Source organism: Poecilia mexicana, unplaced genomic scaffold (assembly GCF_051168715.1).
Source record: "Poecilia mexicana isolate PSO_F unplaced genomic scaffold, ASM5116871v1 scaffold_5, whole genome shotgun sequence".
NCBI classification, from domain to species: domain Eukaryota; kingdom Metazoa; phylum Chordata; class Actinopteri; order Cyprinodontiformes; family Poeciliidae; genus Poecilia; species Poecilia mexicana.
The window spans coordinates 21,080,434-21,097,342 of NW_028263374.1; the positions used below are offsets into that span (position 1 = coordinate 21,080,434).

The 16,909-nt window shown below is 37.7% G+C and overlaps 1 protein-coding gene across 1 annotated transcript in view; it reads right to left on the reverse strand.

Annotated features, from left to right (window-relative positions):
- kif5ab (kinesin family member 5A, b) overlaps window positions 1–13,844 on the reverse strand; it is a 93,595-nt gene extending 79,751 nt beyond the window's left edge. Inside the window, exon 1 of the mRNA XM_015004696.2 lies at window positions 13,416–13,844. Coding sequence (XP_014860182.2) covers window positions 13,416–13,544 — 129 coding nt within the window. The 5' untranslated portion in view covers window positions 13,545–13,844. The remainder of the gene's footprint in view (window positions 1–13,415) is intronic.
- Window positions 13,845–16,909: the final 3,065 nt, after the last annotated feature.

Sequence of the window (16,909 nt, forward strand, 5' to 3'; positions counted from 1 at the left end):
GGAGATGGGAGTAGCTGAGACTAAATTGAAACAATATTAGGACAAAGATTTCCTGTGAAAATTAACATGATTGAAGGCAATTTTTTTTCTAAACTTCACCAAGTCTTATTGCAAAGGAATGCAAATAACTTCATATTTTAAGGCCTCCAGAAAAAGCAAATCTCATTAGTTTGCATAAAACGTAACAAATAAAAACAGAACGATGGAAAATGTGGCATGTAGGAAGTGAAAAGTTGGTGTGCCGTCATTATATATGTGCCTGCTGGAAACAGCAAAGAGCATCAAAAGGCTGCAGCTTGAAATACAGAACATAGTATCTTTCAGATTAAAGGATGCCAATCCCTGGTCATGCATAAATTAAATATGCCTGAAATGTACATATAATTTTCTAAGTCTCTTTTATCCTATATTGCTCAGCTGCAACCCTCCAATCATCACAAATTAGATTTAAAAAGATTAAAAAAAAAAACCTTTCATGGCAAATACTTTTCAAAGCTCATTTCCCTGGGGAAAGGAGTCAAAAGCTGTTTTGGAGTAGATCTCAGAGTTCTCAAATGTCAGTTCAACGAGTTGCACGGTAATTAATTAAAGGAAATTGAAGTCCTCTGCATCCGGCATGCAAAAGACGAAGACGCTCTACCAGGGATTTGTACCACGGATTTCTTCTCACAAATTTAATAAATTAAAACTGCTCTGGGTCTTGGGATGCACAGACACGTGTGTGAGCATGTGCAATCAGACACCATGAGCTGTCCAGAGACGCTGGGGCCAGATGAAGGCAGCATCCAGGGAGCAAGCATGGCTAATGGGAAGAATATGGTGCACTACACTCCCCAGAGCTAAAAGGCCTGGTGTAGCCAAAGCCCGATCCATTCATAAGGGGACAGAAATGGAAAGGAAAGGTTTTGACGAACCGGCACAAGCTTATCTAACCGTGGCTGCACGTATGCTGTGGAAAAATAAAAATGAACTGGCAGCTAATATCCTGTTGAGTGTGACTGCTGCCTAAATTGGTGTCAGTGTTACGTTAACGTTAAGGAAATGAGAGGAAGAACAGGCACTTCTTGCTGATAGATATTTGAGTCACTCACTGTTAAAAATAGGTCAACATACCCACATATAGCCCTATATTGAGTAAATTTGAATATTACTGAAATATTCATTTGGTAACTCAGTTCAGTTAGTGAAACACATTACATAGCAGTGTTGTGTTCAAGACCACCTAACCCGAGACCAAGACAAGACCAAGACCAGAGTGTATCGAGACCGAGACAAGACCAGGACTTTTGGGGTCCGAGACCAAGTCAAGACCAAGACCGAAGGGAGTCGAGACCGAGTCAAGACCAAGACCAGCGGCCCGCGCTACATGACACAATAAAATGTAAAATATGATCGAAATTGCTTCTCAAAATAATCTGAAAGATCCATATTACCATAAAACACCTAGATATTAAATACTTAATACATTTTACTAATATTAAATATTCCATTTATGTGCTAAAAAGTGTGATGGTCTCGTGCCATCCCTAAAAACATAACACCCTGGGCATTTGCCCATATTGCTCATATAAGAAGCCACCATTGTCTGCACCATTAAACATAGCAATTGAGGCAATGCCCTGACGCTCAACTATGAACACTGACCAAGGAGCAACAAGCAAGTAACCAAACAGAAGGCGCTCATCGTGACTGTTTTCACTCTCTATCCCAGTACATGAAACCAGATAGTCTGACACCATGGCAGACATTACAGCTGCCACTTTGAACAAAAACAATCAAAGAGCAATGTGCATGCTCTGCGTGCTCTTTCGTTCTTGTGTTTTAGTTATTTGTTAATTTAAATATTAACGTACATAATAAAATAAAATAATGATGCAGTGTACACAGAGCATTACAAGAACAAAGAACGGGTGTTCTGTCAGGTCAGCATACATTGTCAGATAGTCTTACGCTTAGCTCAGATATGCATATGCTGTCATTACCATATGATTTTATTTAATCAGCAACATAGAATCATGACGTAGATCATTATTAACAGTTAACAGTTGTATAGCATCCAGCTGCAGCCAGACCTGCTTTAAACACACTTTGAAACCATGACAATGCATGTATATCCATCTAGTTATCACATTATGTCATATTATAAACAATTTAATTACTTATTTTCGTCATAACTTGTTGCGTATACTGACAACTACACTGACGGTCGGACTTAATGCGCATGCGCTGGCATGGTACTAACTGCATGTATGCTATTCTGACAGCGTATGGCTATCTGATAGAACACCGGCTATATCTGTCAGACACGTCATTACCATAAGATTTCATTTAATCAACAACATAGAATCATGACGTAGATCGTCATACACTTTGTTATTTACTGTGTATGGCATCCTGACTTAGCGGTTAAGTGAGTTTTACACGGGCCTGTGTTGTAGTTGACTCCAGCTGCAGCCAGACCTGCTTTAAATACACTTTGAAACCATGACAACACATGTATATCTATATAGTTATCATTGAAAACAATTTAATGACTTAAGTTCATCATAACTTGCTGCGTATGGTGAACTGACAACTCCTCTGACGGTCGGATTTCTTAATGCTTAATGCATGTATGCTATCCTGACAGCGTATGGCTATCTGATAGAACAACGGCTCTCAGTGACACTCCAGTCCTATCTAATAAGTAAAGAGCCGTGGAGAAGAATCGACTGTTTCTGAATGTCACCTCACTATATTGCAGACTTTTGGACATAGCATTGTCCCATATATGCGACAAGTCAGTCAACACCTCTGCACAATAATTCAGCACAGTGAGTGATAACATTTTTCATCACAATGCTTATGTGTCTCTGTACAGCTAGCTTTGATAACATCACGTTAACGGAGCTTACCTTCTTTGAGCTACTTTTCTAAGTGACGAAAAAAGTTAGACGTTGTCCCCACCGTCTGTGAAAGCGAAGCGCTGCTGAGTTAGCTGTGGCCATCAGATGTCTTACTATTTATGCAGCGCTATTATATTACTGACGATTAGACAAACATTTTCTGCCGCTGAGAGGAAACCACTGCGCATGTCCTGGAGCGCCGCGCGCGAGTGAAAGGTGGGGAGGGGGGGGGGAGTAACAGAAACACGTAGTTGCTTGGATTTTAATCGGTGCGTTTTGCATCCACTGAAAACAAAGATGTTAACAAATAAAGTGGACAGAATGCTGTACGTTTAGTGATATTTTCACAGTTGCGGTCTTGACTGGTCTTGAAATAAAATGCCGAGTCCTCAGCGCCCGAGACCGAGACAAGACCGAGACCAAATGCGGTCGAGTCCGAGACGAGATCGAGACCATCAAAAAATGGTCTTAAGACCGGTCTTAAGACCAAGACCAACTTCGAGTACCACAACACTGTTACATAGATTAGATTTATATATTACATGAAAGATGTTTTCAAGCCTTTATATCTGTTATCTGAGACAATTTTCCGCTTACGGCAAATGAAAACACTACATTTAAAATTAGAATGTTAAATTAAAAAAAAATAAAAAACATGAAAGGCATATTTAATACCCACTTAAAGGTTGTTACTGTTATTATTGTTGCTTATTATTCTAATTTATTTAATGCAACTATAGTGTCTTGCCAAAGTATGCCAATCCACCAATAATAATAATAATAATAATAATAATAACCAGTAATGTGTTGTTTTCAAAATGATGTACAATTAGAAAGCACAAAACTGTGTGTGTACATGCAATCCCCCCCACTTTTCCTTGCCAGGTTGTGGAATGGCTGCTGCATATCTCCATAGGTCCCTGGGTGAGAAACAGGATAGGTCCTACACTGATCACCAGTCCATCATAGCAATTTCATTTAGCAAGCCTCAGATATTTGTCAGAGATTAGTGAACAAACAGCTTTTTGTAGAGCAAGGAACACAGCAGATGGGTCAGGAAAAAAGTGTTGAACATCTCAGAGAACATTTTCCAATCCATCATTAGAAAATGGAAAGAGTATGGCACAACTGCAAACCAAGCAGAACATCTAAAGTGATCGTATTAATCAGTGAAGCAGTCAATAGGCTCACAACTTTGAAGGAGCAGCAGAGACCCACAAATCAAGTTAAATAATCTGTAGACTGGACAGATATTAGTCATGCTCTCCACAAATTCGGGGTGGTTCAGAGCAAAAATTGCATAATTGAGAGGAATACATCAGAGCTTTGATTGTAGTTTCTGTCAGCCAAGTAGAGGATACAACCAGCATGAGTGATCAGTTGACGCTAATGCTTTGTTTTTTTTGGGCTACATGCTATGTGTGGCAAAAAGCTAACTCCGTATACTGAACACATTTTGCACAGTGTGTGTAGCAGCATCATGGTGTGGGGATGTTTCGTCAGAAACGAGTTACACACAGCATAGCACTGGAAAAAAAGCTCCAGACGTCCACCTTTCAGCAAGACAACAGCCCTGAACATCGAACCAGAGCTACAACTAAACAAGATTAGTTTAGATATAAGCACATTTATGTGTTAGAATGGCTCAGTTAAGGTCAGGGCATAAAGAAAATTGAGAATCTGTGGCAAGGCTTAGAAATGTCTTTCCCCAGATACAGATACTCTCAGAGCAATCTGAATGAGCTAGCATTATGGTGCAAAGAGAAATGGACAAAACGTTGGTCTTTATATCAATAAAACTGATAAAGACACACTTCAAAAGACATGCAGTTGTAACTACACCTAATGTTGGTTCCATAAAGAATTGACTGAGGAACTGACCAGTCAATACCTGCTGAATGCCACACTTTACATTTTTATTTAAGTACAGATTTTGAGAGAAACGTATTATTACCTTTCCAATTTACAATTATGTGCTGTGTTGTGTTTCTCTGTAATATGAAGTCTAAATTAAATGCAATGAACTTCATGGTTATAATGTGAAACAATGAAAAAGTGAGTGGCGTTTGAATTTTTGCCAGGTACTGTAGTCAAGGTGATATAAAGAATAGAGTCGAGATGGGTGTCTGAACTTACAACCTCATTTAAAGTTAGGAGTAGACTCTTTCAAAGTTGCCTGACCCTTTAGTATTCTGGCTCCAGATTGACAGACGCTCCCTCCTTATGCCATAAAAACCTGCGAGAAGCCTTCGCCAAAAATAATAGCATGACAGATGAGACCGAGCTTCCTCTCCAACATCAGTCCAAAACTGCTGCTGAGTCATTGGGAAATGAGCAACAGAATCTGACTCCAATGAAATAAAGCTTTACACAGGAGAAGCATCCAGGAAGGAGAAGAATAAAAAGGCCAAGAGAGGGGAAGACGAGGAGGTCAGTCCCTGAGAGGAGGGAGCTCTGATCATGTCACTGAAAAAGAGAAATGAGATCTCGACCTAACAGTGCAATCCCTTTTATATCCATAATTGGATAGGTTTTGTGCACTGCAGTGATAGAATTAGAGCACTTAGGTGAGCGCAGAGGTAGGAGACCAGGAGAGACCCTTTGAACCTCCATTTATGACTTATTTCTTTATTAGCATTTGTTTTGCAGACAGTTAAAGACACACCAAGAACACATCCTTGAGATGAAATGACTTCACTGGGACCATAAATACCATAACGTTTGAGACAGGTAGAAGACATTAAAGCTACGCCCGACATGCACCATCGACAGTTTGTTTCAGCACCAGCTGTTTCCCCTCCTTCTTCCTACCTCGGCGCATAATCAAGAAAGAAGCAGAAAATGACAACAGAAGATAACAGAAGAGCTGCAGCCCATCAGAAATTATTGTTGTCTTAGAAACAAAGTGGTTGTTAATGAGACATCATGTTCGTACTGAGCTTAAAAAAAAAAAATACATGTCTATCTTGTGCATTTCCATACCAAACAACACATTCACTGTCACAAAATTTGGCGAAAGGTTTTGAAACCAGTGAAAACAAAGAACTGGACAACCTTGTACAAAGTACTCAATCCTGTTTTCTTCCTTAATGGATGTATTTCACAGCGATAAATGCAGCAACACTGCAGCAGCTCCAGAAGACTCATACACATGACACTGAAGAAGCTGCTAAGCAAAGAAAATCCAGTAAATTAAAAAAAGGAGTGCAGCAGATAGGAGAATCAATAATTCTTTAATGTGCACGATTCGAATGGGTTCCCAATCACGGCTGGATGGATGCTTTTATCAGGTTTAATATACCCATCGTTGTCAACGATACCAGAAATAAATCAAAGTTTGATCAATGCAAACAAGATCATGCAGAGGTTAGACTGTTCATCATATACAGTGACTTGCAAAAGTATTAATATCTCTTGAACTCTTCCACAATTTCTCAATTTACAACCACAAACTTCAGTGTATTTCTCCTGCAATTTTATGTGATAGACATGAATTTGTATTCAGCTTACTATGATAACCCTAAATAAAATGCAATGCAACTGATAGCCATAAACATTTCAAACTTTAAACATCTCATGGAATCATTTCCGATTTGTGATACAACTGCAAACCTAGCAAAGGATGGCTCTCCACTTAAACTAACAGGCTGAGAAAGGAGGAAATTAATTAAAGAACCAACTACAAGGCCTGGAGATAAACTGTTGGAAGTACAACTGCTGGCCAAGAATACAGAATACAGATATTTGCAGTTTGCCACAAACCATCTAAGTGAAAATGAAACCATGTGGAAGAAGGATATCAGGTCAGATGTGACCAAAATGTTAAATCTTAGTCTACATAGAAAATGCTATGTGAGGCATAGAATTAACACTGTGCAGGACCTGAAACATGGATGGAATAAGGTAGTGGCAGCATCATGCTTTTGAAAATGCTTTTCTAGAGCGGGAACTGGAAGGCTGGTCAGAGTTGATGGAAAATGGATGCAACCTCCTCTTAGAGTCTGCAAAAGGCTCAACTGGGGCAGAGCTTACCTTCCCAGAAACATAACAACTGTAAACATGCAATGAGAACTATAAAAACATATTTTAATCAAAACATATTATTGTGTTGAAATTGCCCAGTCAAAGGCCAGACCTAAATCAAATTAAGAGTCAGTGCACAAGACTTGGAAATGTCTTCCTCCTTTCAATTTGTACATGTAAAAAACTGGTAGAGACATACCCGAAAACGTTTGAAGCTGTTAGCGCAGTAAGAATGTGGTTCTACAAAGTATTTACTCAAGAGGGCTGAATAAAAATGCACAGTGCACTTTTCTGATATTCATCTATTTATTAAAACGAAATCTCTGGAGCAACCAACTATTTAGTGAAAAGCTAATACAAATAGTATGTGAATTGATCTTCAGTGACTTCAGTCAGAATCAAGTCAAGCTTTATAGCTGAGGATACCTCAACACTGATAAGAGGGGAATAAACACAAAAAAGCACATTTACCTGTAGTTAGCGAGGCACTTAAAGTTAAAAAAATCAATGTGATAACTGCACCTCCCGTTCACAGAAAATACTTATGATAAAGAGGGATAATAATCAGCAATTTGCTTCCACCTCCCTCTTAAATGCAGCCTGGGGTTGGAGAACAAATAATCATAAGGGCTTTCAACAACAGCAGGCGAACAAAGTGCATAATTTTTCTCATGTTGGACACGGGGTAATGAAAACGATCCCCTCGAGAACTAGTGAGGCTCTGAAGGCTAGTACAGATTAAGTACACAACAATGAACAAGAAATATGACCAATATCAGAAGTATGAAATGAAGTATATTTCATTCAGACGTCTGAGTTATTTCTTATTTTGTTTTAATAGCATGATGAGAACAAAATCCGTTCTTATTGAGCTTAGCATGTGGACAGCTTATGTCTATATGTCATCGTCAAAGCAGAAAAAAACCCTCCATATATCTTGCTGCGACCGAAGTCACGGTGATCGTTAATTTATTTATAGAACCGAAAGCTTGATTCATAGTGGCGGCTGTTTTTGCTTGCCAGAAGATTAGGAGGGACAATCTGGCCTTGTGACACTGCATTATTGCAGACAGTGAAATACTAGAGACAGCTGTGTCACTCTTGTGCAGAGCAAACACAAAGGCCATGCCTTGGAGCAGTACATGCTCAGGAATTATTACTGTCACACACACACACGCATGCTACAGAAACCTGCAGAGCTCCACAGGTGGCAATGTCAGCGACGATGGAAAATTCTTGAGAACAGAAAAGAAGAAGGAACGCATCTACATCTTCATGCAGGCAGATGATTTTGATAGACTGAGAATTTCTCTGATTGCTCGTAGGGACCGTGAGGAACGCTAACATGTCGTGATCTGCAGCTCTAATGAACCGGAGAGCATAATTAAGAGTCACATAAAGTCCTGAACATGACATTTATTCTACCCATCAACAAATGGCAAAAAGACACAGATGTTCACTAAGACAAACGCTAAAGAAAGAGCAGAGGAGCTGCTGTAAACCCATCAGGTGTTCAGATCTACAGAATATCACACTGAATGCTAATGTTACTTCACGTCTGCTGGGTGCAAATAGGCTCAAACCATAAAATCAGTTAGAACCTCGGCAGGATTATGTAACGCACGACACAAAAAATCTTCACAAATGAAAATAGGAGTTTGAACACTATGTGCTTCAACGGATCCTCTTAAGTACTGCGCTAAATGAAACAGGATTTAAACTTAGCAGAAGAAATCCTAATTTTCGTCATTCTTTTGTTTCATTTATTCTCCAATTTTCCTAAAACAGAATTTCATTTCAGGACATGTTAACATAATCTGCTTCTCTCGTAGGTGGAGCTGCTACCATTAAGGTTACATTCCATATTTTATGTTAAACACAGCTTGATATAATGTGAAAATTATTTTTTCACTTCAATTTCTGGATTTAGTAACACTCTTTTTAAAAGAATCAGTTTTCCACAGTTTTCCCTGAGAACCAGTTTTGTATACAAATATATTATGAACATCTTTAGACTCAGAATTCTGATAAAAAGTCCACAAAATCATGAATGGATTAAACAGTTGGTTTTATAATATGTCCTGAAAGTTGCAGCACAAACTTGCATAATTAAGTTTACGTAAAATTTGGTCTGTAGAATTTGAGGCAAAACATAGACATCAATAAAATTTGTGATGAAGTGTGAGTTTTTTTCTGAGCTTTAATATAATATTCAATATAATCATCACTCGCAGATCACACGTCTCTGAAAGTCTTTATTGACTGGTAACAAAACTGCAATTGCAACATGCTGCAAATAATTTATTAGCCCTAGCCCTTCCTGTTTGAATTTATAGCATGTACTTGTCATGTTGTTTGGTTTTCAGTTTAAGTAATTAAGTGTGGAAAATTTTATTCTCCACACAGTATTTAAAAGAAATATTTCACTGTTCATCTTTTAAGAAGCTTAAATTAGAATCTGTTGCTTTTCCTGGTTCCTTAGGGTGTAACTATGATGTCACACTGAGAAATATTGCTTAATCGCTCTTCAAAATAAGAAAGATGAGAGACCATCCCATGGAGAAATGTCATATTTGTTGTACTCTTCATAACTCTTCAAGTGGTAACAAGAAACTGGCTTCTCACTAGTTCACCCATGCAGTCAGAGCAATATAAAAAATCCAACAACTGGAACTGTGACAAAAAAGAACTGACAAGGACCCAGTTTATCTTGCTTCCATGCACAGAGAGGACAATAGCAAGAGCAGTAAAATAAAATTTGCACAGTTCAGTGCAACAAACAGCAGGAAAACTTCCAAAACAACTGCTTATCTCAGGTGAGCGGGGGATAATGTGTCTTGGTGCAAATAAGGTATAAAGTACATACTCTGTGTCTTCCTTCACTTATACGAAATATTACATGACATAATAACCAATTTTACCACCTTAAAATAGCATGCCCAATAGAAACTGTATTGTCACTTGTATATCTATCTCAGGTCTTGAGGTTACAGCCAGTCAGCTTCAAGGAAAATAAATGTCACCCCTGGGTTGACTGCTTTACAAACACCAGCCAATAGCATGTCAAGTACAATTACACCGTTGTATTTCAGCTTCCAAAGCAGGATTTACCTTCAAATAGGTGAATTTTCCTTCAATAATTTTGAGTTACAGTCCACAATAAAATCTGCAAATATTGAACCATGAATAGGCAAGAGTTTGCTGTACCAAGGTTTCAAAAAGGTAAAAAAAAAATAAAAAATTCTCATACCATTCTGACAGTATAAGTACTTTAATAAGAAAGTACTGAACTAAGATTTGTTTTTCTCCCTGATTGCTGTAGAAAGTTCCCTTGCCCCACTTGTTGCTGCACACAGTCAACCTAAAAGAGGGCTGCGTTCCTATTGCCTAATTTAATTACTATTTCCTGTCACAAAAATCAAACGCAGCCATTTGCTTTCACTTTGTATTTACGGTACACTCTATGCACGGTGATGCTTCAAAGAAGTCAAAGGACAACAGCAGACTATTTTCTATCATTTTTAATATCTTAAAGTTTTCTCCAGCCTGCCGCTAGAGAGTAGTCAACCCATCAATCACAAGCTGAGGTCGCTGCCTCTGTACACTATCAAGTTCTGAAAGAAAACATCTTCAACCAATGTGGGCCATTAGGACCGCCCAGAACTGATCTGTTTTCATCATTCACAATGTTTGCATTAACTTGTTTCCTGTTGGCTTGGTGTTATAAATACTCATCAAACTTGACATATTCATTCACAACTTCCTTGTACAAGACAAACACTCCAAATAGGAAAATGCAAGCCCCGAATGGATTTACATGTCTATAACCTCCTATATACAGAGCACATCTTGGAAGTAATTGCATTCAGAAAGATGAAAACTCCACTTGCATTGCTATGATTACATTCGTCTGAACGGAGGAAAACCGAGTGCCGGTTAGAAGATGAAATGACTTAGCATCAGAAATGTCTGCTTGTGCTTCTGGAGGATATTATTTTTTATTGTTTTGGAGTCTTCTGCTGTCAAACTTACTGACAGGGAACAAAAGCAGATTTGTTTTAGTGACAGCTCGCTGTTGACTGGCTAATATTATTCTTTATTCTCATAAAGAATAAAGAATAATTCTTTATTCTTTAAAGAATTTTTTAAAGAATAAAGTGATTGAGTTTGACGTCAAACTCAGTCAATCAGGGCGCAAGTAGAGGTGTACATAGTCTGACTGATTTCCATAAACTTTTTTTTCTATCTTATTCTCTGAAATATGTCTTTAATGTGATGACATATCTTTTCCATATTTCACAAGACTAACTATTAGGGTTAACCTTGATACATTGCTTCTCTCTAACATCTTCAGAGCTGTTCAAACTCAGGTGTCAAGACTGATGTGGGGATTCTTGATTTTGAAATATTAATCTTCTTAATAATATTATTTTTTATGCATAAACAGAGAAATAGTTCAGTCTGCTGGAAACATTCTGTAGCTACAACCAAAATAGTCAGTCATGCAGGACCATTTCCCCCACAAACCTGCAGTACATTTCAGTGTGTGTTGGTATAGATGTGTGCATGAAAACAAGAGTGAGCCGATAGGGATTTTCTGCTGTCCCAGTCATCACTATAAGTCAACCCCTCTAGCTTGAAGGGTTCAGTTTTCTTTCATAATCTTCCTCTCTGCATGTGTGTTTGTGTGTCCATTGTAGTAGAGAGCAGGTGCTCTGCATTCAGTGTGAAATTAATTCATAGATTTGCATATTTGGCCATATCTACACATGTCTATTTCTGCACTCTGACAAATGCATCTATTTCCGCACTATGTGCTTAAATATTAGCCTCACATCCATTTAGAGGATTCTCATATTTGTCCATGATTCAATTATTCTTTTTCTAAATGTCACCTGGTGTGGGATTATGATCACATTGTTGACCTTAGCCTAAGGTGTACATTAATAAACCTATTAGGGATTGGTTCACTTCCATTACAGCGCATAATCACTGATAGTAACCACCATCTTCAATTTGAGTTGCTCCAAAAGCAAAGCCATCTGCATCTCACCTAAACATCATCAGCAGGCAGCTGGCAACGATCATAACCAAAGGAATCAATACCTTTCTGATTAATTATCCAAGAAAGGGCACAAGCGGTGGAGTTTGATATGAGCAATATATTTTTTTCTGTCTGAGGTAAAATACAGATATTTATCAGTGGTGCCCTGAACAAACGAGGTTTCTGTTGCTTATGTGCATGTTCAGTCAATAGGAGTGGGTCCTCCCCCTCGGTGTGCACAATGTGCACAAAATATTGTCAAACCCAACAGGTGGCTAATGATGCCTGTGACCAACTTATGATTCTCTGCTAAATTGAATTATTATTTTTGAGTGTTTTAAAGAGTCTACACTGTATTTCTTCATGTTTAGACTGATTAGATCTGATCTTGATTGTTATACACCAACCAGAGATTGTTTTTTTTTAAAGAGATTTATGATTTATTTCATTTTTGAAACGCGAAAACATAATTCAGAATATTTTCTTGGCATTAAGATCACTAAAGCATCACAGACAAGCACAGAGAGCACGATGCGCAGACTGGTCAAACAAGGACTGAATTACATTACAATGATTATGGACCCTGAAAATCAATCTATTCATTCAGTGTTTCTCAATGCCGGTCCTCAGGGACCGCTGCCCTGCATGTTTTAGATGTGTCTTTGTTCCAGAACACCTGATTCTAATGATTACATTACCTCCTCTGCATGCCATCAAGTGCTGCAGAATCCAAAAGCATGCAGGGCAGTGGTCCCTGAGGACCAGGATTGATCCAGATCAATTAGTATCTGCTTAGTTTTGTTTTGCGTTTCTTTTTTAATGCTTATAAAACATTATACATTATATATATATATATATATATATATATATATATATATATATATATATATATATATATATATATATATATATATATATATATATATATATATATATATATATATATATATATATATATATATATATATATATAGGGGCTTCCTCAGGAGGCTTTAATATGAAGACCGCCTCTGGGGGTGGCAAGAAAATCCACCAGATCAATATCAAGCAAACAAGCCTAAGTTGAAACAAAAAGGTGGGGTAATATTTTAAGAGTTAATGAAGATATTTTTCAGTTTTTATCACAAAAGCCCTAAAGTTAAAACCTTTAGACACAAAAAGCATCTTTAACATAGACAAGTGATGTATTATTTCAAAGCAGTAGATATACTACAAAAAATACACAAATGCATTTTTTTCTTTTTTTTAGCTGTATCGCCCTCAAATAGCGGCAGCACATTATGCTGCAGAATACTAATAGTATTACCAATAGTATTGATGGAGGCTATACTTAGTTTGATCCCTGCCTCATGCCTTTAAGCTCCAAGTCTGGTCAGGATCGGATATGATTGTGAGATGATAAGTTTAACCCCCAACATGAGTGCATGCAACGGTGCCAACAGAGAAGGAGATAAGCAACTTACCCCAAAGATGACAGTGTCTTCGCCTTGAAATATTGGGATGAACTTATCTCCGCGGATAATTTCGGACTGGTTCAGCGGGCGGAATCGACACAACACCTTGATATTGCATTCAGCGTTGGAATCAGCCATCGTGGATGGGAAAAATAAAGGACGCGCCTCCAGGACAAGGAAAGGAATTTTAAAAATTATCCTAAATAAGATCCTCTGTGTTGAAGCACCTGACTGAACCCACTGGCTTATGTCCACATGCAAAGCGAGTCTGACAGGCGAAGCAGCATTTGGAGGGAATACAGAACTACGACTTTTTTTTTAGATCCAGAAACGATTAAATAAGTAAGAAACAAAAAGCATAAAGCAAGCTGTTTGGGAGTAATTTTCAGCTTTAAAACCCCGTCAAACTAATCCGTGCAGCTAAGCGGCGGAGAACATATGGGGGACCAATAAATGAGGAGTGTAGTCCAAAGTGATCCTGTATGTCTGGACGGGTTGCAGGCTTCTCAGAGGCATGGCTTGCATCACTGCCTTCTCAATGGGGGCGGGGCGTGGTGGAGTAGCGACTCACATCCTCCCTCATCAGCATCACTGAGCCGAGCGGAGGAGCACACAGCAGCTCCATTCCTCTTGCTAACTCCCAACTGTCTCATGCAAAAGGAAAAAGTTTGCGTACTTATGCTACATTCAAACAGTGTAGTAGTCTGAGTGCTGCTCAAATGTTTTACCAAAAAGGAATTTATTTGCACAAATTTTCTACCTCGCTCATCTGCAGCGAAGGGGTATGGATCTATAGTTTCTTTTAAGATCCTTCATGGTAATCTTAGCAATGTGGGCCAAAATCATAGATATGCCAATGTTTTTAAATATATTAGTATAAAGCATTGTGCTATTTGTATTATGATGTTTTTATTTACTATACGTAGAATTTCCACAACCGAACGACATTAATGTAAATAGGGAAAGCATTTGTTTGATTGGGTTTTTGTTCTCAGATTTTGACCAGATAGGTTTAATTAATAAACGAAGTATGATGCGATCGAAGTTAGATATATGTAGTCTTCAAAAAGACTGAACCTACACTAAGATTGTGTAGTTAAACAATTTGTGAAAAGCCAAAATGCCATGACTTTTTTTTAGCTTTATTGGTTAATTGTCAACCATCAAAATAAATTGAGGCACATGTGTGGATGTATATTAAAGCAACACTTCAAACATGCTGCTTCCTAGTGTGAGATCCATCGACCCATCCATTCATCTCTCCATCCATCTCTCCGTCCTGGTGAGACAGTGTCATTATTCACAGTGAAAAGACTTTGGTGTCAACATGGGGTGAAAGGCGACTCACAGAGGAAGAAGCTATTACTGTAAAAACAGCAAGTGAAACAGATTATAACTTTGCAAATGCACACAGGAACACATGCCTTCATTTCTGGAGAAATGCCTTTTGCTGTGATTAAGCAAATTCGTAAGTTTTCTGTCATTATGCCCATTAAATAATTAGGAGGAGAAAAAGCAGGGGAAGGGAACAAATATTTGGGGTGGCAATATCCAATATCATGTTGTGAAGGTGTTTTTGCATGACAAACTGGTCCACTTCACATAATACAGAAAATAACTTTATGAGGAAATGCTGAAGCCATATCTTAAGACAACAACTCAAAAGTTAATGGTTGATTATCCTAAACCTGAATAAGTTATAAAATTTCTGCCAAAAGGGATGTACTGCAATTGCAGCAACCTAACGTGAAAGGTTTTTAGAAGGACATTTGGTCCTAGTCATACGGTTTTAACACAATGCTTACAAAATAAAAAATAAGTCACACATATTCCCATACTCTCAGTAATAATTCTGTTTCATTATTCTGGCATTTTGTTAAAGCTAACTGACCCAAGATAACAAAAGGTTGGTCTGAGACATTATCAGACAGTGCATGAGGAAAAAAAGATTATGTTCTTTACACTGTGTGTGTGAATATCTGGGTCTTTGTATTCAGTTGCACAGATATTGAAAAGTACTGGAAATAAAATATACCAAATGAAACAATATCCTTACTGGACAACAAAATACACATTATGTGGTACACATTTATGTGATTTGCATCATTTAATTGTTTGTGAAGTTGCTTTCTCCCCTTTATTTTTCAGTTCAGCTGTCTAAAGTCTTCCAAGAAAGTTGCAGCTCAAATAGTCCGTCTCCCGGGTGTAAGGGGGTCAAGGATGAATTATTTTCTTGCTCTTTTCCTTGTCTGCAAAAAATAATGAATGGGGATAAATGGGGGCAGTTTTCAGGAGTCCAGTGTGTTCATTATTGCACTCTGTCAGATATAGTAGCCAAAGCAAACCAGACAGTTATACAAATGTACAGTCACAATGACTGTTGAAAAGAACTGACTCAGAATCTTCTTAAACAGGTTAAACATCCTCAGTTGCTAAACAAAGAACAGTGAATTTATGTGGGTTGTCCGCTTCATACATGGTGATTGTGCCCGTAAACGTTTATGGATTCCCTAATATCCAAAGTGCTGTTCAAAATAAGTACACAACTGACAATCCCCTAAAGTTCAGCCACTGTGTTTTTGGTGTTAAGCTACAAGCTGTTATCAACACACCACTTGGCCAGCTGTCCTGGATGCAAATTCATCTCCATTAAATGTCAGGCTGGTAGCATATTCATGTCATCTGCAAACTGATGAAGCTCTGGAGAGTCATGTGGAAAGATGCAGTCATCAGTGTTGTGGGATAAGAATAGTGGAGAAAGCACACAGCCCTGAAGAACACCTGTTCAGATTATACTGGAGCTGGATATCCCCAGTCTCACCAGCTGGTCTGTATCTGGTGTTCCTAATCCACTGGAAAAAAAAAAATAAATAAATTAAAAAAACTCAAGCAATTCAAGTTGAGGAGCAACAAACTGAATTATGAATATGTATAATTTATTAATTAAGTAAAAGAGCAGTGAAAAGAAACTGTTCATCTATACACAACCCCATTTATAAATGTCTCAATTTAAATAGCATCAGAAGACGATTTTTAGAATTATATAGAAATGGCCCCCCTTTTTTTCTTTCATGATGTTTGTCCTCTTGTTTTGTCTTAATGTTTTATATTCAGATCTTGTATATATTAGCATTAAGTAAATCGGTAACACATTTCATATAAACATGTCTGAAAAACATACCTTATAACTGAATTATAACAGGGGCAAATGGGGTTTTGTGTGTTTACATAAGTTAATTTAAAGAGTATTGAAAATAATGTGCTTAGGTTTTATCACACCAAAAAACATTATGTTCCAAAATTTATTGTAATCTTAGTTTTAAAATGTGCATTTATGGAAATAAAATGTGTCCAATTCTATTTTAACAAGTTACAAATATATGTGCATAGATTATCTCGATGTCTATCTTTCCTTAAAAAAAATACGTTTCTTACACAATTGTCTAAACATTTTAACTACAAACGCTGACAAGGTTTGTACTGCAAACATAAAAAAATCAATT